At 39.6% G+C, this 27,093-nt stretch overlaps 1 protein-coding gene across 1 annotated transcript; it reads left to right on the forward strand.

The window, feature by feature from the left end:
- The first annotated feature begins 1,679 nt into the window (after positions 1 to 1,679).
- On the forward strand, positions 1,680 to 20,362 carry alg6 (ALG6 alpha-1,3-glucosyltransferase). The gene is given in 15 exon segments (XM_040013614.1): positions 1,680 to 1,873; positions 2,111 to 2,195; positions 2,471 to 2,560; positions 2,785 to 2,873; positions 3,088 to 3,170; positions 3,558 to 3,622; positions 4,911 to 5,096; positions 7,526 to 7,634; positions 7,636 to 7,662; positions 10,739 to 10,824; positions 12,177 to 12,261; positions 12,453 to 12,523; positions 13,599 to 13,667; positions 15,518 to 15,710; positions 19,388 to 20,362. Coding segments are annotated over 15 exon segments (1,518 nt in total). The 5' UTR covers positions 1,680 to 1,791; the 3' UTR covers positions 19,586 to 20,362.
- Positions 20,363 to 27,093: the final 6,731 nt, after the last annotated feature.

The raw sequence follows: 27,093 nt of genomic DNA on the forward strand, positions 1-27,093 counted from the left end.
CACAAATAGCGCAGGATTTTTCCAAATGGCAATTAATTATGCACTCAAGAATGAATCTGAAAAGGTGCAGGACTTCTTTATCATCACAGTTCCCAAATAAGACATAAAAGGAGAAATCTCTATGAAGTTCTGGATTTGTTGATCCGGCTTGACTTGCTGTAGCAAACATGACTGTTGACATGATAGACTTTAGTGACATTGGGAAGCAAGGCCTAGGCCTTTAATAATAACTAGGTCATCCTGCACCACAAGCTATAGCCTTCTCCTGGGCGGAGATTACAGACAGTAAATGTAGGTACAGCAGTTGCTGAATATTTAAAAAGGCATAGAGATGAAGCAATAAATGACAAAGTAAAGCTGGCGTGGCTGGGCATTAATAACTAATGGGTACCAGTGAGTTATAGGCTGCTGCTGTTGTAATGAAAGTGTCATTGCAAATCAGCAGTTGTCCGAGGTTATTATTATTTATGCATAATTGATGCCAGAACCACAAGGAACATGTCTCATCCAACAAACCCTAACACCTTGAGAACAAAGATGATGGTGTCAACAAAAGAAAAGGTCACAAAGAGAAAGACGCCCTCTGGCTTGGATTTAGCCTACAGTGTGCAGGGAAGACAAGGTAAGGATGTGATACCCATATCTACATCTGTGTACAGAAGATTAACACAAACTAATACACTAGTTAGACTGTCGCCCCTCTGCTGCTGATTATATAGTGGATTTTTCTCTGTCACTTTGATATAAATTTTGTGAAATCAGCTGTTCCTGAGCTATTTGCAAAGACTTAGAATTAAGCATTTGTTATGACAGCAACAATTTCCAGTTTGGCATGGATGCTTGCTTCTTTAATGTCCAAACTTATTGATTCCATGTGCATCCATTTTATCTGCCAATTTGTTTGTTCTGCTTCCACGTACCTCCAAATTTGCAGAAAACAACTAAATATATTATAAACTGTATAGTATTATTATGTTTTTACTTTCTTGGATATAATTTGAGATTTCAAAAATGTTTCATAGTCATATTTATATTGATAAGAAATTTTAAAATGTTTTTCATTATAAATGTAATCATGTTATGTGGATATTGTAGACTATTGGAATTGACAAATTCATATTCCTGATTATGATTGTTATGAATCAGCTGTATTGGATAATGGACACATCTAAAACCTGCAGGACACCAGCACTGGAGGCCTGGAGTTGCCTAATGCCTATGCAGTCAGCCTACCCCCCCCAACCCATGTTATTAAGCAATCTTAGGAATGTTCATTTATTACCAGGCGGCCTCTAACCTCCAAATTCAGCATCAGCTGCAAAAAAAATGCGAAAAAACGGAAGAAATAAATCTTTAATAATGCATAATACCCATCATAAATCTTATTTCAGAGATGCCTTCACTGTGCCTGGGAAATTTAGAATACATTATTCGACTTGTAACTTCTAACAAGTGAGCACAAACTGTGAGAGTAATATACCAAAAAAACTTCCTGTCACATGTTAAAAAAGGTCTTGGATGATTTGCAACTGGATTATTAAAACGCGTTTGATTACTGCAACAACTGAACGAATGATCGACAAAAGTGAAGATGTCAATTATTTCCATAGTATTCATGAACGCATCATAACTGTCGGTCGCAACGTCAGAAATCCAGCGACCAATGAGTAGTTGAAACGAAGACTTGGTGAGTGACGTATACAGGAAGCGAAACAGATTTCAAAAGTGTTTCAATGTACCGATTTTTATTGTTTATTTCTTCCACAAATCCTCATTTTACCGAGTAAAGCTATGCAGACGTGGAGTCTCGTATCAATTTGCGTGTTGCTTTCCATTATTGCGAGATGGGGAGTTTCGCTAAATTCATATTCAGGTAGGAAAATTGTGGAGGTCGGCGTTTAAACACTACTTTCCCTTGGTACAGTGCTGTTTATACTAGTCAAAACAATGCTTTCAAATTGTTTTAACCGTATCAGAGTGACTCTTTCGGTAGTTAGCGTCCACTCAGTGATTTAAAAACGTGTTAGCGCGGGTGTGTTGTGTGGTGGCCATTCGTTCATGATGCAAGCTTCATAGTATTCACACTGACGGCTCAATGATTTTCCACCAGGGGCGGGGAAACCTCCCATGTTCGGCGATTATGAAGCTCAGAGGCACTGGCAAGAAGTGACCTACAACCTCCCCATTCAGGAATGGTCAGTCTAGCACCTCCCGGTGTTTATTCACAGGACCTGTTTGTAGTAACTGGGTCTTATTACAGGTCATGGATTTGAGAAATGTACTGTGACACTCAAGACGCACATTACTGGCATGTGCTGTTCCTGCTCTTGTGTCCAGCTTACAAGTTTGAGATGGATTGATGTGCGATAACATCAACAACAGTTTTTCCTATATACAGTACACGCTACATTGCTTATGTAGTATGAAACAGTTTTGTTGATGAAACTATGTGACCTTTCTGCTCCCCTAGGTACTTCAATACTACAAACAATGACTTGAACTACTGGGGTCTTGACTATCCTCCCCTCACTGCTTACCACAGCTGGATCTGTGCTTATATGTAAGCCATTTGGATTATTTAAAAAGGATCTTTCACATAATATTTGAATGTTAATTTAGGAGAGAGACAGAACAAGAGTGAGCATACCATGGGAGAAATGTTAAGGTATAGTGATGTAATAACACAGCTGCCCACTTTTAGGAGCTAATAAAGTTAAGTATTTGTACATTTTCTGTAAGGAAAAAGAAAAAAAAATCAAAATATATGCTTTGTTGTTTCTGCAGAGCCAAAACAATAAACCCTGAATGGGTGGAACTCCACAAGTCCAGAGGTTATGAAAGTACACAGCACAAGCTATTCATGAGAACTACAGGTACTGTAACTATGAGAGGTGAAAGAAAAAGAAAAGCATTCATAATCCATGTCTACTTCATATTTACAGCAATGTTTGTGGTTATACCTGCTTAGATATTATGCCCAAATCACTGTAATCATTCACATCATTGTATACCCATGGACCTTTTCTGTTACTTTGTATAACGTAAATTTGAGATCATGCAGTCTGTATTTTTTTCTTTTTGTTTCAGTGTTAGTTGCAGATTTGTTGATATACATCCCTGCGGTGGTTTTATACTGTTTATACCTGACTGATGGATCCTCTAAGAAAAAGGTCAGAGATGAGCTGAGCATGAAATGATTAGTTTTCAGTTAAAGACCCAGACCAGCCCATTTTCTCTCAGTCTGGGAACCCACCCTTATTAAAACAGATTACAGCACTAGACCTCCAAATTGGGAAATTATGGCGTCATTATTGTAAGTTAATCTGGTTATATGATGTTATTACATTTCCAAGAAGTTATTACAGTTCAGCTGGTCTTCATACATTAACAGTGCAGTCAATTTGAAGGGATCATTTCTAATGTTTTGACGGTGTCTTATATTATCAAACAGTGAAAGAGGAATAGTAGTTAAACAAGCTTCTCACAGGATTTGATTTTAAAAGGTTGTGTTTTTACTGCTGCGTTGAATTAAAATGTCTGCCCTTTTCCCTTTTTAGGTTTCCGTTATGTTCTGCTTTCTACTGTACCCAGGATTAATTCTCATTGACTACGGACATTTCCAGTATCCTTTATACACACGTGCATTCCTATTATAAATTGTATTCTTGTATATTATATGTACCATTAAGGTTGTCCTGAATGTAATTAAATTGAATGTAATATGAAATAATGACCTACAAAGGTATCACACTTGAAAGCTCCAATCATAATAAAGTGTAGTGAGTTATATTTAAATGCACTGCTCTAAAACAGATCAAATCTCAATGGGAAAAAATCATGCTGGATATCTATAACTGATATGGACTGGGTCATGTGTTAGGAGTGAAATTTGTGCTCCTTGCACAAAGGAGCAGACACTGGCCCTGCTGGTCGGTTAAGGACCTACGGTGCTGTCCAGCTCTCCTAGAGTAACTGCCTGTCTCCTGGAATCTCCTCCATGCTCTTGAGACTGTGCTGGGAGACAGCAAACCTTATGTCATATTGATGTGCTGTCCTGCAGGACTTGGACTACTTGCGCAACCTCTGTAGGGTCCAGGTATCACCTCAGGCTGCAAGTAGTGATACTGTCCCTAGGCACATACAAAACTAGGGGAAAAAATAATCTTAGTGACCTGTAAAACCTTTCCTATTTTGGGGGTTGTCTCATTGTTGCCCCTCTAGTGCACCTGTTGTTAATTTCATTAACACTAAAGCAGCTGAATTAACAACCCCTCTTCTACTTAACTGACCAGATCAATATCCCAGACGTTTAACTGATTTGATGCTGTACTCTGATTAAAAAGTGTTTCTTTCATTTTTTTTTAGCACTGTATATATTTGCAGCATCTTTTGAGTTTAGTTCACTGAGAAACAGAGATTTAAGCATTTAAAATATTTTAACAACATAAAAATATACATTTATTTTACTGACTTACGTAACACAACTAAAAAAAAAAGACAAAAAAAAAAAAAAACACAGCTTGTCCCATGGGGCAGATTTAGCACCACAGCATATCTATGGAAACGCTGAACAGCTGATCCTAGGATGGATGTGGAATTTCTGCATTCTTTATTATTCAGATTTCCTACAGTAGGTTCAATAGGATTAAAAACATTTGTTGTTCTGTCTTAAAACAATAGATTTACAAAAACAGTTTGAAGAGATGAAGAGCGCACCAGCTAACCAGGCTGTTATTATTGGTATTCAGCCACCGCTAAATACAACAATGACGATGTGCACACTATGCAGCAGAACTGACCTTAGGATCAGCAGCTATTTTCTGGATCGCTTGTTATACATCTGCAACATTAAGTTGTTTAGCTCCAGAAAACTTGCCCTTCCAGACTAAAATTAACCTTAACGGTATCAGGTACAACGGAGTGAGCCTGGGGTTTGCCCTGTGGGGGATTCTGGCTTTGGGTCTGGGCTGGGATGTGTTGGGCTCCATGGCTTTCTCTCTGGCTCTCAACTACAAACAGATGGAGCTGTACCATGCTTTGCCTTTCTTCTGTTACCTTCTGGGAAAGTGCATCAAAACGGGCCTGATGGGCCGAGGGTGAGTCTTATTATTTCCTTCCATAATGAAGATGATTGTTTTTTGCATTGACGCATAGTCCAGATGTTCATCTCCAACCTCACCCACAATTTTAGCACTGATTAGATAATAGTATGATTCTTAGTATGATTCAAGGGTCCACTTGGGGTCCATTTTTCTTGGCCTTCAGACAATAATTCTGATTGCTACAGTGCCAGACAGGACAGGCAAAAAAAAAAAGATAATAGTATGATTCAAATACTGTGAGCTAAAATGATGAGAATTGTTACTTAACAAATCCCAGTGTTGTGCATTAAAGCAATTTCCAATATTTTTAGGTGTTTTCTATGTGTAATACATTTCCTTATGTTGGTAAACAGCCTGTTATCAACAGGATTTTCTGAAAGGGTTACATATAAAATAAAGAAATGTCCTGTTTTGTACGGGTATACTTATGACTTTTAATTTTTGTACCTGCATTATAATCAGTCCAGTCTTTTTGGGCCACTTAAAATGTCTCGGTAGAGCTGTGATGTTATTTTTGTTGCAGTATCTGCTGCCCTCTTGGCCAGATCTCTCTTAAAAAATATTTAAGGGTGAAACTGGTTTTAGCTTCTATCTTGTAACGAGACTGTTCTTTCTGGCTCAAAATGGCTTGATATCATTAATAAGTGATATGTTTGACAGATCATAGCCCAACAAGTTATTTACAGCAGTTATGGGGAATTGTTTTATGTCAAATATCGTAAATTACTTTTTGGAAGACAATCAATTTTAAGCACAACACTGGTAAGCATTTTAGCGTGCTGGTGGTAACATAAAGTTCACAGTGCTACTATGTGGAAGAAAAGCAACAGCATTTAAAAACAAACAAACAAAAAACCCCAATATTGTTTACTGGGATTGTATTTACGGTGCTTAACAATTTTTTTAGATGTAAGGTTTATGTCATAGCTGCCCAAAATTAACAGTATTGGTAATTACCAAAACATTTTTTTCTCTAGAACATGTGCAAGCCCTTTGGTAAATGGCCTGTATTTATATAGCGCTTTACTAGTCCCTAAGGACCCCAAAGCGCTTTACACATCCAGTCATCCACCCATTCACACACACATTAGCCACCCTGGGGCCTACTGACAGAGGCGAGGCTGCCAGACACTGGCGCCACCGGGCCCTCTGACCACCACCAGTAGGCAACGGGTGAAGTGTCTTGCCCAAGGACACAACAATCGAGACTGTCGGAGCCGGGGCTCGAACTGACAACCTTCCGATTACAAGGCGAACTCCCAACTCTTGAGCCACGATCGCCCCCCTTTAAACGAAATTATATTTTAAATGCTATATTATGCTATAATTAGTGTTTTTATCCATGAATTTTTTTAATTTACTGTTTAACAAAAAAGCAGAAAAAGCACATTATTGTTTTTTGATTAATAAAATTACACTTACTCATTGACATTACTCACGAGAAAGATAAGTTTCAGTTTTTGAATGTTACACTTGATTAATTTCTAAATTCTTAGAGAAGTTCAAAGTGCCGGCTCAAATTTGGGTATAAAAACCTGTATGTAGTTTGTTGTTTTCCTAATAAGTAACAATATATTTCTTTTAGTTTTAAACAGGTGATTTAATAAATTTGTTGAGCACTGTACTTTTGTTCATTAAACTTAAAAAGCAATCAAATAGTGTAACACAGAAGACTCTTTGGCTTTCCAGTTTACAGGTGGATCGCGTTCATATATATGTGTGCATACTTGCCTTTCCCCCACACGCTGCGATCAGTGATGCCCTTCACTAGAGCCGAACGCAAAATGTCTCAGGAGGACTTATAGTGATGACTGTGAAATCCTGAATGTTCAAGTCTACATTTTTTGCTTGTACTCTGTGATCACTGTGCACATATGTTTCAACAGAATACCCACACTAGATATGTAATGTCAGTGTATAAGATAGCAGTGTCCTCAGGAGTGTCACAGAATGACTGAGGTAATCAGATTGGATGCTGTTACTAGTGTGTCCAGTGTCTGTTTATCTAGTAACAATGTACCAAGGGCATTTAGTAGCAAATGGAGAGCTGGATTAGAAGGCCCGGGGGGAAGATATGTCCAGATGACACTCTGGCCATGCCCAAACTCCTCAGCTATGCCTGTGTGTGCAACTTAACCAGCAGCTTCACAGTTACAGCTGACAAGATATCCTGACCTACACTGAACACTTTCAGCTGATGCATGGCTTTCACTGCATTCCTTAACACAAGGGTCAAAGCCCAAATTTAGGACTTGCACACAGTATGTGTGAACTGTTTTCACAGACAATTTTAAAGTAAATACTAAAGCATTTGGGGGAAAGTGATTATAGGAAGTGGGGAAAGTATTAGTAATTGCTTGTTTTCATTAGTTCATTATTTATGACATATGATTATTTACTCTCCTGGTTGTCTTTTCATGTAGGCTTTTCTTGCTGGTGAGGGTTGGTGTAACAGTGTTGGCGACTTTTGCCCTCTGCTGGTTGCCCTTCCTGGCTGAACCCAGCCAGGCCATGCAGGTGGTCAGGAGGATTTTTCCCTGTGGCTCGGGGTCTGTTTGAGGTAACGTGTAGTTCCTTAAATCAAAGGTTTACCAAAAAACCACATCTGACAAGCATAATATTAAAAAGAAAACATGTATGCTTTTGTCATAACAACATCTGCATTCTATTTACACTATACCTGCTTCTCTTAAGCAGTGTTATTAGAAATGATAGCATACATTTTCATTGCTATGCAGATGATACCTGACTTTATCTATCCAAGCCAGAACTCACACATTAATTCGTTAAACTGCAGGAACATCTTAAATCCATAAAGATTTCTCTTTATAAATTCAGATAAAACTGAGGTTATTTTACTAAAAATCTTAGAGACTTGGTTTCTAACTAGTGTGGACGGTATTACCTTGGTCTGAATCTTGGAGCTGTTTTTAACCAGGATATGTCCTTCAATGTGCATACTAAAAAATATTTAGGACTGCTTTCTTGCATTTTTCCAAAAATATCTCTAAAATTCGAAACATCCTGTCACAGAGTGATGCTGAAAACCTACTTTATGCATTTATTAATGGTTTGTTCTAAAAAAAAAAAAAATTATCCAAAATAGTATTATTGTAGGGAGGTTACTGTTGTTGTGATTTTGCACTATATAAATAATATAGAGCTGAAACTAATACTAGCCGTGTTAATCTTGAATTGAGTTTTTTAACTGAAAATGGGAAGACAGCAATTATTTTAATCAAGTATAATACAATTCCAAGTACAACCAGTGACATGTAATAAAAGGGATGTATTTGGACTTTAAAAATTTCCATTGTGGGTTAAGCCAGCGTGGATGCAGTTATGTTTCTGTTTTATCAAAGCAAATTACTGTGATCAATATCAGCAACTTCACATCTTATGATCACTGGTAAACGACTTCTCTTTGGGCTGAGAATTACTGTGAAATGCTGTTTCCTATTAAAGGATTTACTGTTCTACCGTTTCGAGCATTAAGCTGTTACCAATGTTAGAAACAACACACACGGCACTACTCCGCTATTGCACTGGTTCCGTACTCACAGCATGGCGAAATACCCTTCCATCCACTAGCGCTTAGCTGCTTGGAAACAGATACCCTGCAGGATCAAAGAAAACAGTGGAATAAAACTGTGAAAGGTCAGGAGATCAGTTTCACTCTATCTCCGGGAGGTGTTGGGGTTTGGGGTGTACAGTAGGAGGATAGAGATAAATCTCACTAATTTATGACCAGGTTGTTTTCGCCACCTCGTAGCACAGCCATGTTCTAGCCATACGAACCAAGGAGTCTGGTGGACGCAACACTTGAAGGCATATCAGAGCACGTCGGACAGCTGCTTTCACCTACTGACTACATCTTCAGAAAACAGACACATAAGCGTATGTTTGACTGTTTTGCAAGAACAAACGTACATGTTTGATATACCGTGGTCACCCACTTATAGCCTGGTCACTGGAATATGATATTAATTTAAAAAGTAAAGTGATGATGGCGAACAAGAATACTTGAAACACCTCCGCAGTCAGAGTGATGAAAGCGGCTGAGTTGAAGTAACTGCGTGCGTGTGACTGACAGCTCGGAGGCCAAGCTTTGCAGCTCTCGTTTCTGAAACCCTGTAACCCCCTCTTGTCCCGGTTCCCGAGGTGGAACCCACCATAAGGTGTCACGGATGTGAGAAGTAATTGAAAATTCTGCCGGGGGAGCGGCTGGCATCGAGCACCGCGGCAGTATTTGTTCAACGAAATGGTTCAAACATAATACACAGGGTGTGAGAGACACTATGCTCGCCTGTGACGACAGCACGAAGGGGGCTGCTGGGGGCAAGTTGTCCTGAACTAATTGGGAAATTGTGCACGTAAGCAGACGCCTCGGACAAGGGGACGGGGCGAGAAGGGGCGGTGGGGAAGAAGAGGGCTGGTGACTGGTGGTCCCGGTGGCTTCTGTGAGGGAGCAGTTGTAAGTTTACCCACTGAGCTGCATTCTGGCGTCTCACATTGCTGCCTGCACACAAAAATGGCACCAAATGCTTCTCCCTGTGAAATTCCATGCTAGTTTATAGGTGAAGGGGGCTGCACCGCTCTCGCTCAGCCCACCCTGACATCCATGTGTTGCCTGCTGCACTGCTGTAACAGTTATTTGGAGCAATGAGCCAGAAAGGAAGGACAGAGGGATTGGGCTGAGAAAACACAGCACTGGACGGCCCTGTGCTGCTGACTACTTTGCCATTAAGATCGGCACAGCTGTGCAGCCAGCAGCTGTAGAACAGAAGAGAGGGAAGAGGCCAGAAATAGATTTTCTAGATAGAATCACACAGTGAAAACATCCACAGCCTCTGTGATGTGTGATATCATGGCGCACACTGGTGGCTTTGGCCTCGATATCCCTGCACAACTGCTTAAGCACTTAAATCAGCTGAAGCACACACAATGAGCTCCTCATCTGATATCAGCTTTAAACCGCAAGTACTTTTCAGCTGGTATTAAAGAGGAAGCTTCACACATACCGTGTACTGTATCGTATATATAATTTCAGTCATCTTAGAAATGAGGCACATTATTAACAATACAAAAGTGACACTAATATGAGAAATTGTACGACTTTTGATTAATAACGATAATAGTAAATAATATAAATGTTTACATGCTTATTTTTTCCATAACATGGATTCAGCCTCCCAACAATGAGAATTTGCTACTTCTTTTTTGTTTCAGATATATATATATTTTACATTTGATAGCCATATTTTGGATTATAGTTTAAAAACATCCATTCGTGCTCGAAATTATGTCTTCACTTTACCGATGCCTGACATTTATCAGCAAAGCAACACATCAAAAAGATAACAGCTATTGTCAGAAAATAGAATTCAAAGAAAGTTATTGGCTTAATATATCGACTTCATCAAACTTGATCCCAAAACCCCAAGGTTACAAATAAGCCCCATGCTTTTCCTGACAGGAATGATGGAGGGTTATGAATAAATGTCATCCCACAGAGGAATTTTGTTACACTTTCTGAGAAGGAATAATTTCTTAGAACAATTAATTCTTTGTGTTTCCTGCCATTTTATTTTCTATTTGACCAAGGTGTGTGTGTGTTTGTGTGTGTGTGTATACAGGATAAAGTGGCCAACACATGGTGCAGCCTGAACACCCTGATAAAGATCAGATCCATTTTGTCAGGTGACTCTCAGCTCTACCTCAGGTGATCCCTCTATCTGTTTAACAAGTTTCACTTTATGTTTTCTTTTCTCTGTTGTACTGTGCTATACCCCCCCCCCCCCCACACACACACACACACAGTTCCTCTCTCTCTCTCTCCCTTTGTTTGATTTTTTTCCTCACTCCTTTCATTTCCTGAAAAAACCAAGCTTAAAGACAGTGATCCAGTAGTTGGAAGTAAGGTCATCACTTACATCTCATGAGGAACTTTTGAACATAAAGTCATTGATCTCTTTGAAAATGTGGTGACAACATTTTAAAACACCCGAGAAATATTGAAAAGACTCAATCGATGTGACGGCGAGGTTTTATTTTTTGTTTGTTTTAGCATAATTATGGATCTTGTGTGCAAATGTAATTCTAATGTAGGTATGAAAGAGAAGCTGATTCTCCGCATACATTAGAAGTTATCTTGACCAAAAGTTGGGGTCCTGTGCAGCCACGCTTAGAAAAACTTTTTGCAACAGTTGCGTCGTGGTGGAGCCTGCTTAAATAACCCAGCACGCTAAATTTAGGAGTCCTGCGTTCGCAGCACGGACACGTTTCTGCCAGACTGCTAAGTCTGGGGATCAAGTTAGACTTCTTTTACTGTCGTGCATTTGAAACAAATGAAAAACACTGCTGTCTTTATGGCGCACAGGGTGGATTGCTAAATGCTCTGCTGTGGGTGTACAGCGTACATAAAATGAATCAGCTGTGTAAAGTCATACAGCTCCATCCAGACAGCAAATGCCCTACACATAGCACACGAGTAGCACACTTGCTTTCATACACAATAAATATCCACTTACAGGTCTGCCATTACTCTTGTGTATATTGTACATGTACACTTCTTTCTGTCTTCTATGATTTGTAGTTTAGTTAGTTGACACCTCAAACTAACTCGCAGCCTGACCTTTCAGCACATTTATACACACTGACTCCAACACGTTTTTTTCTCACGCTTCTATCCCCAGAAGGTGACAATTGAGGGTTACTGCCTGGTAACCCTCAGCAGGGGCCATTATTTTGGTCCATTACGGCACTGCACACAACTTGGTTACAGATCAGAGGGCTGTCTAAAAAGAACTGTGGCATGAACTGAGAGTTAAATGTTGATATTCATACAGTGCCAATTAATGAAAACAAATCGTGCTGTTTTTATGTATTTTGTTGCCTTGGTAAAATACTGTATTAGGAAAGTCTTCATGAAAAACTTTTCCATGCATCCACGTCCACTCAGTTCATAAGACTTGCATACAAACCTTGAAATGTCATGCAAATGCAATTGAGAATAACATACTGTTTTGTTTTTTCCTTCAGTAACTTCATCTTCCATCTTCATTTGTTTTTCAGTCTTGCCTGCACTCTCCTGGCGGTTCTACCTTCCTGTATCAGGCTATTAACAAAACCAACCTTCTGGCACTTTAAACTGGCTTTGGTGAGTGTTTTTGGCATTCAGCATTTTTAAGCCAGTGAGATTTATCATACATAAGTATCATATTTAATTTAACAAACCCAGTTTCTTTTTTGAGAAGACGATCTCGAATATGTTTCTCTTCCTTCCCTTTGTAATAAAAAGTGTAATATTAAATATAGCAGTTTTACTGATAGCTCCAATGTCACTTTAAGGTCAATTCATCCCTGGCGTTCTTCCTCTTCTCCTTTCAAGTCCATGAGAAGTCCATCCTTTTGGCTGCCTTGTGAGTACAAAGAAGATAATTGTAACTTCTTGAGGTTTGTCTCATTGGGTGACAAATGTAAATGGTACTTTCTCTGTCTTGTAGCGATATCTGAAATATTCATGAGTATAGATTTAATTTCTACTCACAAAGGAGCCATTCGCCTTGTCAAATCTCAGATTATGTCGTACAGAATTCTAATGGTTTCAAATCATGTTCGCTTTGTAAAAATGACGTCATCCTCCTGCTGTACCCCCAGATTTCTTTTTAAGTACCGAGAAGTTATTCACCTCTGTCATCACAGATAGGAACCCTGCTTCCACTGCCATGATTTGTGCTGTGTCAGAGCTGGGTCATATTTAACAGGGTGAAAGCAGCACTAAAAGAAGTGAGATGTGTGTGTGCGTGCTTCATTATCATTTACCTCCATATGTAGAAAGCTGTAGGTGGGGTGAAAAGCCTGGGATAGATTTGACAGCGGGGGATTTGGTTCCTAGATCTGGGCTCATCTATTAATCTAGATTAGGGTAGATTGTTGCTTTATTAACTATTGAGTTATATCTCCCACCTGTCCTCCTGAATCAATCAGTAATACATGTCCAGGGATTAGGAAAGAATGGTAGGCGGCAGCTCGGGGTGTTGTTTGCGCAGGATCAATTATTGGGCTGTAACAGGATCACCGAAGAGCACTGACTGTAATTATGGGATCGGGGACTGATGGAAAGTGCCCCCCTTTGAGCAGAGTGTACAACTTGCACTGAAGCGAGCTAGCAAGTTCAATTAGCAACAGGCTTAAACGCATATGAACACAGATGCATGTGCATGTGACGCATGCGGTCATAAATGTATCATTGCAACTTCTTGGCAAAACATTGGCAGTTCTTCAAATGAAAATAGATAACTTAGCTAAAGTGTAAAAGATGTATTCTTGAATGAAATAATGTGGTACAGCAAATACTGACTGATTTGTAAATACTTGTAAGTGGATGTTTGATCAGCTCAGTAGCTTTAATATTCTTTTCACTCTAGTCTTGTCTAATCGCAAAAGTCACGGCAGTCTATTTAATATTGAGTTCATCTGAATTTCTTTTTCTAGGCCTGCCTGTCTCCTGCTGAATGACCTCCCCTTGATGGCCCTTTGGTTCCTACAGGCCTCGACATTCAGGTAAGAAGGAAAGTCTTTTGAAATCACTGACAACACACAAAGGTTGGAAGATTAACAAATAAAAACAGGCTATCTGTTGTTAGATTTGTTTCTAAATCTTATTTACTGCAACTTGGATAATAGAATAATAGACTTATGCAATTATAGTTATTTTTATGATGGGAAAAAGTTCAGCAATTATAATTGCTTTAAAATGTCCCGTTTGATTTGCTTGCGTATAAATCTGGTGTCCCGCTGTTGGGTGCTGTTTCTTGTCATTTCTTTTACTTTGTTTTCTATCTCTTATTTAATGAGAAACATAAAAAAATTAACCTGAAAAGTTAAATGGTGTGCTGTGTGGGTTGGAGCTAAGCACCATGAATGGAAAACACAAGTAGTGCTGCAAATGCTCCATCTAACTTTCACCAGCTGTTGTTAAATTCTTCCGGCAGCACTAATTGTTGTGCGTGTGGTTTAGTATAAGGATATCTGGGGATTACACTGCATAGTCTGCATGCCTGCTGTCTAAGTGTGTGTTGTGTAGGGACAGGAGGTCATTCTGTAGCTGCTCCCCTGTACAGTCTGCCTTGGACTTTCACATTATCTGCATCCTCTCCAGACTAATTTAAAAAAGAAAAAAAATACATCTTTTGTTAGCAGAACTGGCTGAATGGATGGTCAAGCATGACCACTTTACGGCCACTGAATGCAGCCAGTCAGTGTAAATGGAGGAAGTGTTAAACATTTATCTACTGAATAGAAGTTTTTTTGTTTGAGTCCAAATCTGAATAAGTCGTTTTTTGTCTGGGGAAAGGTTTTTATAAGCTGGGGCGTTGTGTGATTCACTGTGAGTCAACTGTTGTTCTTGCCCATGCTCCTCTACTAAACTAAGATAAGCTCCTCGTGAATTACAGAGCCATCTCTCCCTGGGAGATGCATGCACATACAGGCCTGCAGGATAAAAACTGTTTGGCTTACTGCTGCATTTAACAAACTTTGCACTCGACTTAATGATGTTGATGGGTATGAAACTCTATCGTGCTCTCCATCAGCTGTACGATCAAACTTGATTTATTTCCAACAATCATTTAAAAATCTGATGTTGTCCCTTTTCATTTCATTTCAGTTTAATTTAATTTACTTTAATTTAATTGCATTTTATTTCTATAGCACCAAATTTACGAGAACAGTTGCTTTGAATTGTAAGGTCACCATAATACAGAGAAAACCCCAAGACTCAGATGAACGCTACGAGCAAGCGCTTGGTGACTGTGGGAAGGAAAAACTCCCTTTTAACAGGAAGAAACCTCCAGCAGAACCAGGCTCAGGGAGGGCCAAGCATCTGCCACGACTGGTTCGGGGTGAGAGGAGGAAGACGGGACAAAAGACACACTATACCAATGTGTATAAATGTCCAGCTGTACCTTGCATGTAAAGGCAATAGCAATAATATCTTCATGATATAAGAATCACGTGTGATTCTTGCTTTTGGGGCTATATTACATTGAACTAACCAAAGACACCAGCGTGAGTTCATGCCCATCCTCAGAACTTTTCTGTCTTCATACAGGTGCAAATATTTTTGTTTGTAGAGATACAAAGATGCCAAGAATGAAAAAGAATGTGAGACTGGGGGGTGCTTTTGGTGCTCTTCACTTTGTATTCGTGTATTGGAACAGGACCATCGAGAGACATGATGCTCATTTTGGTCTGAACTACACACCTGTGAATTTTCATAGCTATATTTTGCTATTGCTATGTGTGCAGTCCTGCTACAGTAGTTGAAACTGATTCTGCCATGACAACACACAGACAGGCTTAAAATGTAATAAAATCTGCTCTGCTTGTCCTTTTCCTGTCTCTGTGTGCAGCATGCTTCCTTTGTTCCTGAAGGACGGCCTGCTGGTGCCCTACATTGTGACCTCTTTGGGCTTCCTCTTCTTCAGCATTTATTTACTGTCTGCACTGGATCACTGTTCAGAGGATAAACTGAGACTGGGAGCTTACAACAAGCTGTTTTATTGGGTACTGAAGATGGACCTGGCCTTTATAGTGAGATGGAAGGTCAGTATTGAAGTGCTGTTATAATAATTTACATTATAGTTCCAAATATTCACTGATTTGTTTGTTTGCACATCAAAAGAAACCATGCATATATGAAATCTTGTAACTGTTTCACATTTACTCAAGAACTGTACTTGAGTACACTTAGGGGTAGGGATGGGTATCGTTTAGGTTTTATCCGATACCGGTGCCAAATCGGTACTTTTGAAACGGTGCCGGTGCTCAAACCGGTGCTTAAAGACTGGAGAACACAAAATTGGTCCAAAAACCTCTCATGTTCAGCTGGTTTTTTGTAAAAAGATAACAATGTTAGCCTTTTCTGCAGCTATGGGGCATATATGGTATCACTCTTGGCTGGAAGCAGTGCTTAATCAATGGAAAAAACACAAACTTTGTCCAAAACCTCTCATGTTTAACTGTTTTCCACTTTTTCTTTGGTCATTTTAGCCTTTTTGGCCAGGGTGAAGGGAGTATCTGCCATCAAACAAGAAGACAGCCGCATGTAGCTATGATGATGTTTGCTAGTTCACCTTACATGCATTAATTTAATAACGTGGTTAGCCTACTCAACGTAAATTACACACGAACAACATTAAGCTACTCACGCAGAGAAGAACGGCTGCTGCTGCATCATCATCAGTCATCATTTCTGCTACACTGACAAGGCTAGGGGCCAGGACTCTCCTCTTCGTGTTTTTGGGGGATATTGCTAACTCCGGGTCCGATAACAGGCAACCCACGCACAGTAGATGTGCTCGGTGTGAGGTCTTGCAGCAAGCTATCATACGGCGCATTTCTGGGCTTTTTAAAAAAAAACGCTATGCGTCGCCAGGTGTTTCATCGGATTTGAGGTGTTACCTCCTTTGACAGTATCACAGTATCAGCTTAAAGCACTTGTTGCAGGCTGCTGAGTTTGCATCTTTTGCTGTGAAGTACAGCCAGACTTTTGACCGCTTTGCCTTGGGCATTTTTAATCTGTAGCTCTGCTCTAAAAGAAGGCACGTACCTGGACCCGCCTACTATCCTCGGAAACGTAAAATTATTGGCTAGAAGTGTATCACAGCTCAGGAAAAAAAAGCACCGAAATAAAGCACCGAAATGTGCGCTGCTTTTCAGTCTGGTTACTACCGTTTATGTCAGAACCGGTACCCATCCCTACTTAGGGGTTCTTCAAGTGTAAGGCCTGATTTAGATGGCCCCTGTAGGGAATCTTTGTAAAGCCTGCGAAGCAGTCTACAATGTAACTGACATCGTTGCCAGCATTTATGTTTGTGCAATGTGACGTGTTAATTAGCATGTGAGCGTGTCCAGTCCATTTGTTTCAATAGAAAGAAATGAACTGCTGGAGCTTTTTCCCCTCCTGGGTCCTGACTTTTTGTTATGGCCATTTTTTTTCATAGGTAGACATATTTTTCTTTCAGGTTTTTCCATTTCTTTCTACATTCCCTCACATCTATGGCGACAGTCCTTATTCCTTATATTGAGACGATGATTGTTATGCTTTCGCTAATTTTATAAAAAAACTGCGTATGCGAAAATGCACTGGAGGAATTGATCATACTGAACAGGTCAATCAAAATAGTTGCCTGCTCCATCGACGTGACGTGTAGTTACATTTCCATATCAGGTGCATGTCAGGTTACACTGAGGGTTTCAGAGCGGTTTGCAGTAACGTAGCTACAGTGCAGATTTCTCACTGAAGCATAAATCCCAATAAGATTCTTCAACCTTCTAGTTCACTACATATTTCACACTCACACATTTCAGTTATAGTTACAAATCGCTTGAATGCACTTATTTCATTAAAATATGATTCACTGTTACCAGTTGCACTAAATAGTAGTGTGAAGAATTAAAATCCAGACATTAAATCAAAGTTAGTAAATGACAGTTTGTTAAGTCAAAGAGCATTGATTTTGGCTGTGTGTGGTGCTGTCCCACAGATGGGGTTAATGTTTATAATTACGGTTGCTGTTTTAGTTTGTTGCTAATAAAGGTTATTAAAGGTCATTCAGATTAAATTAGACTTTGACCTAAATACAGATTTCGCACAAGAAAAAGCAGGTAAAACTCCAGCACAACCCAATATGAACAATTTTTCATTAGCTGGATTTAACGCTTTATCTTTTAAGTGTGGTTTCGTTCATGTTGTGTGCTTGCTTATAATAAGGGCTCGGTCGGCTTTGCAGTTGGCAAACAAAGACAAAGACATGTTTTCTCTGTTACATAGGGGGTGGAGGATGTACAGATGATACATTTGTAGTAAGAAGAGTGCTGATATCAGGGTCCCAGTGGCACTAGACCTAAATTGCAACTGTGTGAGAAGACATGCCCGACTGTATAAATAAATATCATGTGCTGGTGTAAGCTGTGTAAGCTGTCCAGGGATGAACGCTGCTGCCAACCAAAGAATTATTTATCGCTTATTTAAGTTTCCATAGCGTCTGAAGTGGCTTCTCTGCCGACCCCTTAGCGACAGGGGCACTGGTGGGGTGTCAGAGATTAGGAGAAGGTGTATTTTTATAGCACGTGTCATTAACACAGGTTTGCCTAGATATATTTATTTACACAAGCAGCATAAATAGCGAGCCCCAATGATGGGGATAAGGTTTCATGGGTTTTGGGCGGCTGGGCGGTTGGCAGGCCCGAGGTGCTTCCTGCACCTCACAGACTGATCTTTGGGTCATAAACCGCAAGCAGATAGATGAATGATGTGACGCTCACCATCACATCTGTTTGCAAATCTGTAACGAGATAAAAAGCAGTGACCATACCTTGAAGAAAAAAAGTCTAATTTGCTGTAATATGATATTGCAGGCCTCGTTTCTTTATAGCACCTCTCAAGTGACTAATTTGATGTCTGTCACTTAGTTATAAATATTCAATGTCATATGAGCTCTATTTTAAATTAAATTACTAGTTTGATGTTATGTGCATAGTTAGTGTTAAGGGTAAAGTCAACAGTTTGTTTATAGCCCGGGGTAATCAGTTTTTACAAGTTTCTAAATGAAAAAATTCTTTTAATAACTATTAAATTTATTTTAAGAGTTCTTCATGAAAGATTTTGACTAAAGGCTGTTATTTTTATGAATACAGTTGTAAAAGATATTTGTGTCACAGCAATATATTTTTAAGCCAAGCTCCACAAATGTTTTCCAAACATTTTGATCAGTTCTTAAATTTTTGCTTATCTGTCACGGAGATCCCATCTTTGACCAAAGGCACAAAGTTACGCTTGTTTCCTTACATAAGTGTCTTTTGTCCTGTTTCCCTTCCCCGGCCCCCCAACTGGTCCCAACACGTGGCTCCCCCTGCTTGGTTCTGCTGGAGGTTTCTTCCTGTTAAAAGGGAGTTTTTCCTTCCAATGCCTCCAAATGCTTGCTCACTGAGACTCATCTTTTACTCTAATATTGTAGGGTCTTTACCTTACAATATAAAGGACCTTGAAAGAGGTTTTCAGTGTAAATGAAGGCACTGGCTAAGTAACTAACTTAGTAGGTGAACTTGTTTTGTTAGACTAGCATGAGATGCTTCTTTTTATGTTGTAAAGCAGTACATAATCCACAGTTTTTTCTGAGCCTCGTGCTGTTTATTATGATATCAGCATTTTGCATGGTCTTGTAACTCCCAGTCTCATTTCAATGAGCCAACAATCACACTGCCTTTATCTCTTACAGTTCTACATCAGCATTGCAGCCATGGTTGGCCTGAGCATCGCGGCCGCAGTTCTGATCGCTCCGCTCCATCTGCCCGACTTGTTCCCAGTCTTAGTATCTACTACAGCTTTCCTGCATTTTTTGGGAACTTTTATACATTTCAACGTGGTTCAGTTCAGTGAGCCTCCCAGCAGAAAGAGCCAGAAGAAGAGCAACTAAGTCACACCACAGGTGAAGGTGTTGATCTGATTTTACACCAGTGAAGTCAACCTTACCCACTGAGGTATATCTGCTTTTAAAGTGCATGAGGCCTTTTACCCATGCCTTTGTGTACAAAATACAAAATAATACAAGTGCTTATTAAAGAGTTGGATAAATGGCATTTCAGAAGAATTGTGACATGAAATGAAAGGAAATTGTGGTATTTTTCAATGTGGACCAATGAATTTAGTGCAATTCAAAGACAAATCTTCCATGTTGTCAAGGTCACGAAATGTATTTTGGCTAAAAATGATGTAGGTTCATGTGAAATTAACCTACCTTGTTGAATTATTTGCTCAGACTACTCATAAATTACCAAAATTACACAATTCCTGGCTAACCTGGCATTGTATGGCCTATACTGACTTATAGGCCTGTATGCCTTGGCCACAGGAGGTAGACACAATAACATAAACACCTGCTGTAATGTTTCCTTTTCATGGGGACCAGAAGTGTTGGTCTAATTTTATGGCAACTATTGACACCAAAGTTTGTGGTCATGTGTAATCATATTATGAACAGTTTCTGTTATTTTATCCACATTATGTCCTTGAGGTGGTGGTAAAGATGCACCTGATGTGCTGCACTCAGGCCTGCCAATGCTGATATCCACCCATTCATGTGAACTTTTTATTGAAGTTCATCGAACTGTTTTTTCACTGTACATTTTTGCCTAACATTAAAGCTGTTTTGTACAAATGTATTTTTTGCAAAAATAAATCAAATTTACCAGCATCCTAAAAATGAACATCCGCTTTATTGCCACATTGTTCAATGACTTGATTCAAAGCAGCTTCGTATAAACTGTCTACATTAAGCATGTTGCGTGCTAAATCACCCCTAAAGGTCTGGCAGAGAGAGAACCAATTATTGGTCAGAAATTATATCTTTCCGAGCCTTTACTCAACATCATTAAATATTCATTACGAGCCCTTGATACTACAAGTGTCCTGCACAAAAGACCCGTACATTTAAAACAAAACCAGTGACGGGAGAGGCCTTAAAATAAGGATGATGGAAGGTGACATATCTGAACATAATGCTATAAAGTTGAAATACCACAGAAAAAGGTACAAGCAATTTCTATATCCAATCTCTCTGCCAGTTAATGACGGGCATAAAAAAATCCATTACAACTATAAATGTTATCAGGTCAGCCAGGGTTGCCTGTGCATCTGAGGCTCCGGGCTGGCGGCCAATAAAGGGCTGCAGGGACAAATAGGAGCCCAAGATCTGAGTTAATAGTTACTACAATGGGGCGTGAACACAAGGGGCCAATTAGTGGTGGTGTGAAAGGTGTTGGCTTGCTCTTTTTTATAACATTTGCTTATTTTTTTCTTAATTATTTAAAAAAAAATCATTCTTCTTTCCCCCAAAGCCCAAAGAATAAGAAACAAAGAAACAAATATTCAAACAATCACAATAACAACAAGACAAAGAAAACCAAATAAAAGCTTGGCACAAAAAAAGTATTCTGGTATTGATACAGTCTGGCAAAGTAGATACGAAGAATATTGAATAAGTAAGTTAATATTATCGTAGCAGATAAACAGAATTGTAAGTAAGATAAAACAGTAAAATACATTTCAAGAAAACGGCTCATTCAGAACCGTTTCAGTTTCATTTATTAAAATGAGTGTAATCAAATAGAGCGACTTCATTTTGTTGTGATAACTCTGATACTTCATTTAAATGATTAGCTCATTCACCAAGCAAAAAGCTAAACCTAAAATTTTTGCTTCTTTGTGGAAAAAAAGACAACACTAAAACCATCTGCTGAATATTGTCCACCTCATGTTTAAAGAGCTCTAGCCCGGAAAGTCTCCACAAATTGTCTTTGGGTGTCCTGTGGTTACCCAGATATTTTAATTACTGAAAGATTGGGTTGCACTTTCTTTTACAGATCATCCCGTAGATGCTTACTTGGACTGTGATAAAGGGGAAGCAGAGGCCAAAGCAACACTCTGAGCTTCTTTGATATGTTCCTCAGACGATTCCTTTTCAGATTTTGCAGTGTAACGAGCTGAGAGGGGCCACTGTCATACATGCCAGGACCTAAAATGTCCCAGCTCGATATTGCAGTCTTACCCAGGTAGATGACACACACAGAGCTGTCCACATGCTGTAAAATGAAATACATCTTCTCACATTGTTTCATGGTCCAGTTCAGCAGTACTGACCGCTGCATGCCGAGAAGACCACACAGTACTTTCTGTTTTGGAGATCCAGCCATCTATCATTCGCAGATTTGCTCTTGTAAACACACTGCACTATGGGTGATCGTATTCCCAGTAACAAGCGGTAATAATGAAATATAACTCTCACTGCATCAACCGGCTGTCTTGTGCGACTCTTGCAACTCCTTTGAGACAGATTTAGTTTGCGCTTGTAAAGTCACGCACAAATATCGCATTCGACAATTTCAGACTGTGAGACGGGATTTAAGTTCATGTTCTCCCAGCGTTTCAAAAAGTTCAAATACACAGTAGTAAGTATTTTCAAGCCACAGTAAAAAAATAAGGCTCTATCATCATCATGTTATTGAATACGCATCCAGAATACTCTTTACCCTTTTACTGTGGCTTTGACTTTTAGTGTGGCTTTGACTTTTAGTGTGGCATGCAATAGATGTCAAGCTTTGTGTTGTGAAATTTAAAAAAATATCTCCCTTTAGATCTAACATCAATTTTTTAACCTTGTCAAAAGAGGAGCTCACAGTTTCAAGTCCCCCACCTTCAGTGAGAAATAGTACAGGTATGAGATTGTTTGTAATGTGTCAGGACTGGTGGGGGGGTATTCAAAGCACCACAGATCCTTCTACCAATCTCCAAAGGGGCCTGTATGAAAACATTAGTTTTGTTTATGGGCGTGCTGGCTTTGTCCTTCACGTGGCCTCTATGGGTGATAAAGTGAGAGTTACACGATCCACCTTAGGCAGAAATAGGAAATGTTGCTGCGAGCACCAGCTGTTGCTTAGGTCGGCTCGGGCAGCGAGAGGCCTCGGCCTTCCCAGGCACTGCCAAATAAAGAGACTACTGTGCTGTGTAAGACAGTTTGCCCTCCTCCACCCTCTACCCCCCCTCACCACATTTACTTTTCAAAGGTGTTAAACTGCGCAGGTGTGGAGGATTGCATACATAGTTTTACCCATAAAGGGGATGAGGGTTGCCATCTGAAGAACATTATTTGCACAGCGTTGCAGCATTGTGGTTAATGTAGGATCAACATTTGTCAGCTGCCAGACAGAGGCTCCGGAGGAGAGACGGGGGGGGGGGTTGGGGGTTGGGGGGGGGGGGGGGTCTAACATGTCAAAGGATTCGCTCCTACCGTTCCAGACACTCTCCCACAAATGAATGACGGCTTCCAAGACATCTCAGCCACACAACTGACAGCGCAGATTCCACATTCATCTCCTGCCTTATCTCCGTGGGATCATACGCACAAGAGGTGAAGAGCAATTCCATTAGCTGTCAACAGCCGAGATGCCTCGCTAACAAAAACCTGGGGAGTATGGGAGAGGAAAACATGATTGTAACCCCTCTGGCACTCAGTGATATTGCACACAATGTAACAGTCGCTGTCAAAACTGAATGTTCACAAAGAAGAGAGTTTACCAGGTGGTGTGTTTTGCATTCCCAATGCTATCGGTTAACAAACCAAGATGTACACATGGCCGTGGTTCTGTCAGTTTTTACATTACATCCAAAATTAGAGTTGAAGGGGGATTAGTGTATGCTGGGACATAGCTGATTTCCTAAAAATGTAGGAGCAATCTCTCATCTTGTCATAAAACTGAAAGGAGAAGTGATTAAATCTGAAATCAAACATTTACAGATGGGTAAAAGTTTACAATTAGATGGCAATTTTTCAGTAATCTGAGCTGTAACTGAGACTATACAACTGGTGTGAAGATCTGAAGGAGCAAACACAAAAATAACCTCAAGAAAACCATAACTGGAAGTCGCTAATTGATGGTAACTCACCATCCCCTGAGCATTATACTCATCTATGATGATGAAAAGGACCGCTTACTCGGCCTTTATATATTTCACAGAAGCATGGAAGTGTATTTTTGCTTTTTGCTTCCTGAGATAAAATGGCAATGGCACTTACTAAATCAGGAATCGCATCGGATAAAATTGCATACTCTGCAATCCAAGGTGTCGATCGAAGACCACCGGCTTCGGTTGGGCCAAAACAGTCTAATATACAACTCTCCCTCTTTGATTGCAAGCATGTGTTCAATCAGAAAGCATAAAACTCCTGGTGGGTAGGTGGCATCTGTCCATGAGCTGACTGATGTGCCACTGCTTGGGAGCCGCTGGACCTGCGACACAGCCCCCATCGCTTTTATGACATCTTAAGGAATCTTCTTTTTAATACAGCCCATTACTGCCGACATACAAATCTTTCCCCTCCCCCTACCCCCCACCCGGTGTGGCCCCATCTACAGTCTGATCAATTTTTACACTGCTGAGCTGCACCCTTTCCCCCTCATTTTGTCATCTCAAAATTCATATTATATAGGACTTCCTTATGGGGAAAAGTGCAATAAAAATACGTCACCACACCGAAGATGTGCACAAGTCAGTACCTGACTGTTACTGAAAATCTTGGGAGAAAATAAAATTTGTTTCTGCAGTAAGCAGAACTGTTTAAATGTTATTTATTTTTATGTGGCTAAGAAAATATATTGTGAAGTGCAGCATTGATTTAGAACATAACCGTGTCTCGATGCGGGTTGGAGGGGCTGAATTTATGAATCCTTTGCACAACTCCTTTAATTGAATTTTCCAAATCTCTCACCACACACAAATAATCAATACCTACTGCAGAGGGAAACTTGCCTCAGAATTATTAGGGCCTTTCTTTTTCAATTTTGTAGTCATCAGCACATACAGGCGCTGCGGGTATTTGTAATGCCACGACTGGGCCCAGAGGATTTATGCCCGCCTCAAGCCTGATTGCTTACCGAATGTGACTTCTTTAGAATGCTTACTGAAACTTTTGTTAACCTTAAAGGACAGTCGTAAGCGCTTCTTAGTGCTGTACTTTTTGTGTGAGGAACAAAGTAGTTTATCACTGCAGTCAGGCAGGAAATGACAAAAGGGCCAAAAGAAAGAAACAAGTAGCCAAAGGAAGGGAAGAAACAAAGGTTTAAATATAGGTGGTGGAGGTGCTACGGGATTGAGCTGGGAACAAGGTAAGTGTGCATGGGTGCAGAGTCTAACCATGAAGAAAGGGCTGGTTTTAATGTGTTTGCTATGCCATGCAATACTCTGACATGCAGACATTATACAAAGCTACTAACAGGCAGTTGTAAAAGTAGGAATTTGTAACTTTTAAGAAATAGATAAGAAAAGTCCATGCATATCTTTACTACCTTTACTAAGTCAGACCTCACTGTGTTCCTGACCTTACCAAGATAGCTGCAGGCTTTCTGACTCTCCTTTGCTTGTGTTTTGTGTACCATTATCCCATAACTCTTATAGCTACAGTGCCTATACTTTAGCAAAATTAGCAAAGTTTAGCTTAAAACAGTCAATTTTTTCCAACAACAAGTGTTGCAACAAATGCAGCAAGACGACATCTTTTCTTTCTAATAATATAGTAGCTTTCTCCAGTTTTCTGAAATTGTGAAACACTGAAACAACAAACTCTTAACTGGCAAAGGAAAAAAAGTGTGCTTTCAAAAAGGCAAAGACAAGAACCAAAGTAAAACCTCCACCAAGGCAGCTCACTCTCTGGACTGTATTAACTGAATAGTATATAGTCATTTTGTTTCCTTTGTCCCTGTTTACTTTTATTACACAAACATTCTGTAAAAGCAGATAATGAATAATAAGTAATGATTTGTAAATAACTCACCATGAGTATCTTAAGCTTATTATATAACATTATACTGACTAGGCAGCTCATTCTCTTTCTCTTGACGGCACTTTCTTTAAAGATAAAATGCAGTTTTGGGTCGACTTGAAAGAAAATCAGATATGAAATGTAAATGTCAGAGGTCAAATGTGATCACGTGTGGCGAAAGTTTTAAAGACAAAGAAGATTTTATTAAAGTTTGACCTGATTTCACCTCAAAGAAGAGGTCAGAGGTCCAAAGTAAAGTGATATTTAGACTCCCCATATATCATTCCCTATATGCTTATATGTTTTCAATACAAACAACAGCAGTTAAAATAGAGTTTTGAATTGCTCTTATAATTCAATAGATTAATTTATTGAATTATAAGGCTTTTTGCCCATTTTTGAATAATAAATCATTGAGCTGACCTTGAAGACTTTAATGAATTTAAGCCAAAATTAATGGATTGCTAACATGACCCCACTCTACACCCCTGCAAAGTTTAATCAGATTTCATGCAAAACTTTTTGAGCTTTCATCTTTACAGACAGAAAAAATCTCCAATCTCTGTTGTCTAAAGACTTGAGTGAAGCACGTACAATGAATGAACTAATGATCGTTCACTTAAGTCAAATTATTTTCCAGTGATGATAGTGCAGTCCAATTTAAAATCTGTATCTGGATACAATAGGTACTGAGTCTGTTAGTGGAAAACAGTCTATTTCAACTGTCCCTGAACCAGTATTTACTCCACATGCCGACTACGTGCTAATAAATACTTACATAATAATGCACAACAGGGCAAATAAAAATGTATAGGCTAGATAATCCTACATAATAATCCTACATCTGCTAAGCACTCAGCCTTTTACAGTGTGTGTGGGACACTTTGCACCTTTGTATTCAGCACAGGAGCCAATAGGATGTAAATGTCATATCAGTGTATCTGAACAAACATTTTACACCAGAGCTGAATCATGCTCGAGATACCGTCAGCATCATCTGTCTGGATTTCATGCTCCCAGCAGATGTAGACGAAGCTTTTTAGTATCTTTGAATAACAGTTTGTTTGCTTAAAAATGTGTGTCTCAGTGCACATAGAGGGCCAATTCTCTCCCACAGCTATCTGCCTTGACATTGTGAAGTCTGTTGTTGTAAGGAGGTTTATGCAAAGCTGATAAATTTCACGGCACCACCATGTGACAAAAAATGTGACATTCCTGAGGTGTGGATCCACAATGTATCATGTATGTTCAGCTCGCTCACCGGAACTAATTAAAATAATTTCTAACAACCTTATCGGAAAACAAGCTCGCTTCCTGACAATGCCTGCTATTCATTTTCCACAAATGCTCATTGTGCGATTGAATCACAAGAATTGCTCTGCTACAGGCACAATATGTGCCTAAAATAATCAAATTAATTCTTTCCCTCGGAAAGCTGCTTATTGACTCGTTTGTGTAACCATAACAAAATGTTGTTTTTCTCCAAAGGTCACAGAGCACACAATTGTCTGAGCATCTCAAACAAGGATCAATTGATGCCGTTAATGTTGAACAGCAAAGAAGATCCAGGGGGAGCAAATCAAATAGTGAAGTACCCAGTATGGGCATGA

This window comes from Simochromis diagramma, unplaced genomic scaffold (genome assembly GCF_900408965.1).
Source record: "Simochromis diagramma unplaced genomic scaffold, fSimDia1.1 OVJJ01000649.1, whole genome shotgun sequence".
NCBI classification, from domain to species: Eukaryota; Metazoa; Chordata; class Actinopteri; order Cichliformes; family Cichlidae; genus Simochromis; species Simochromis diagramma.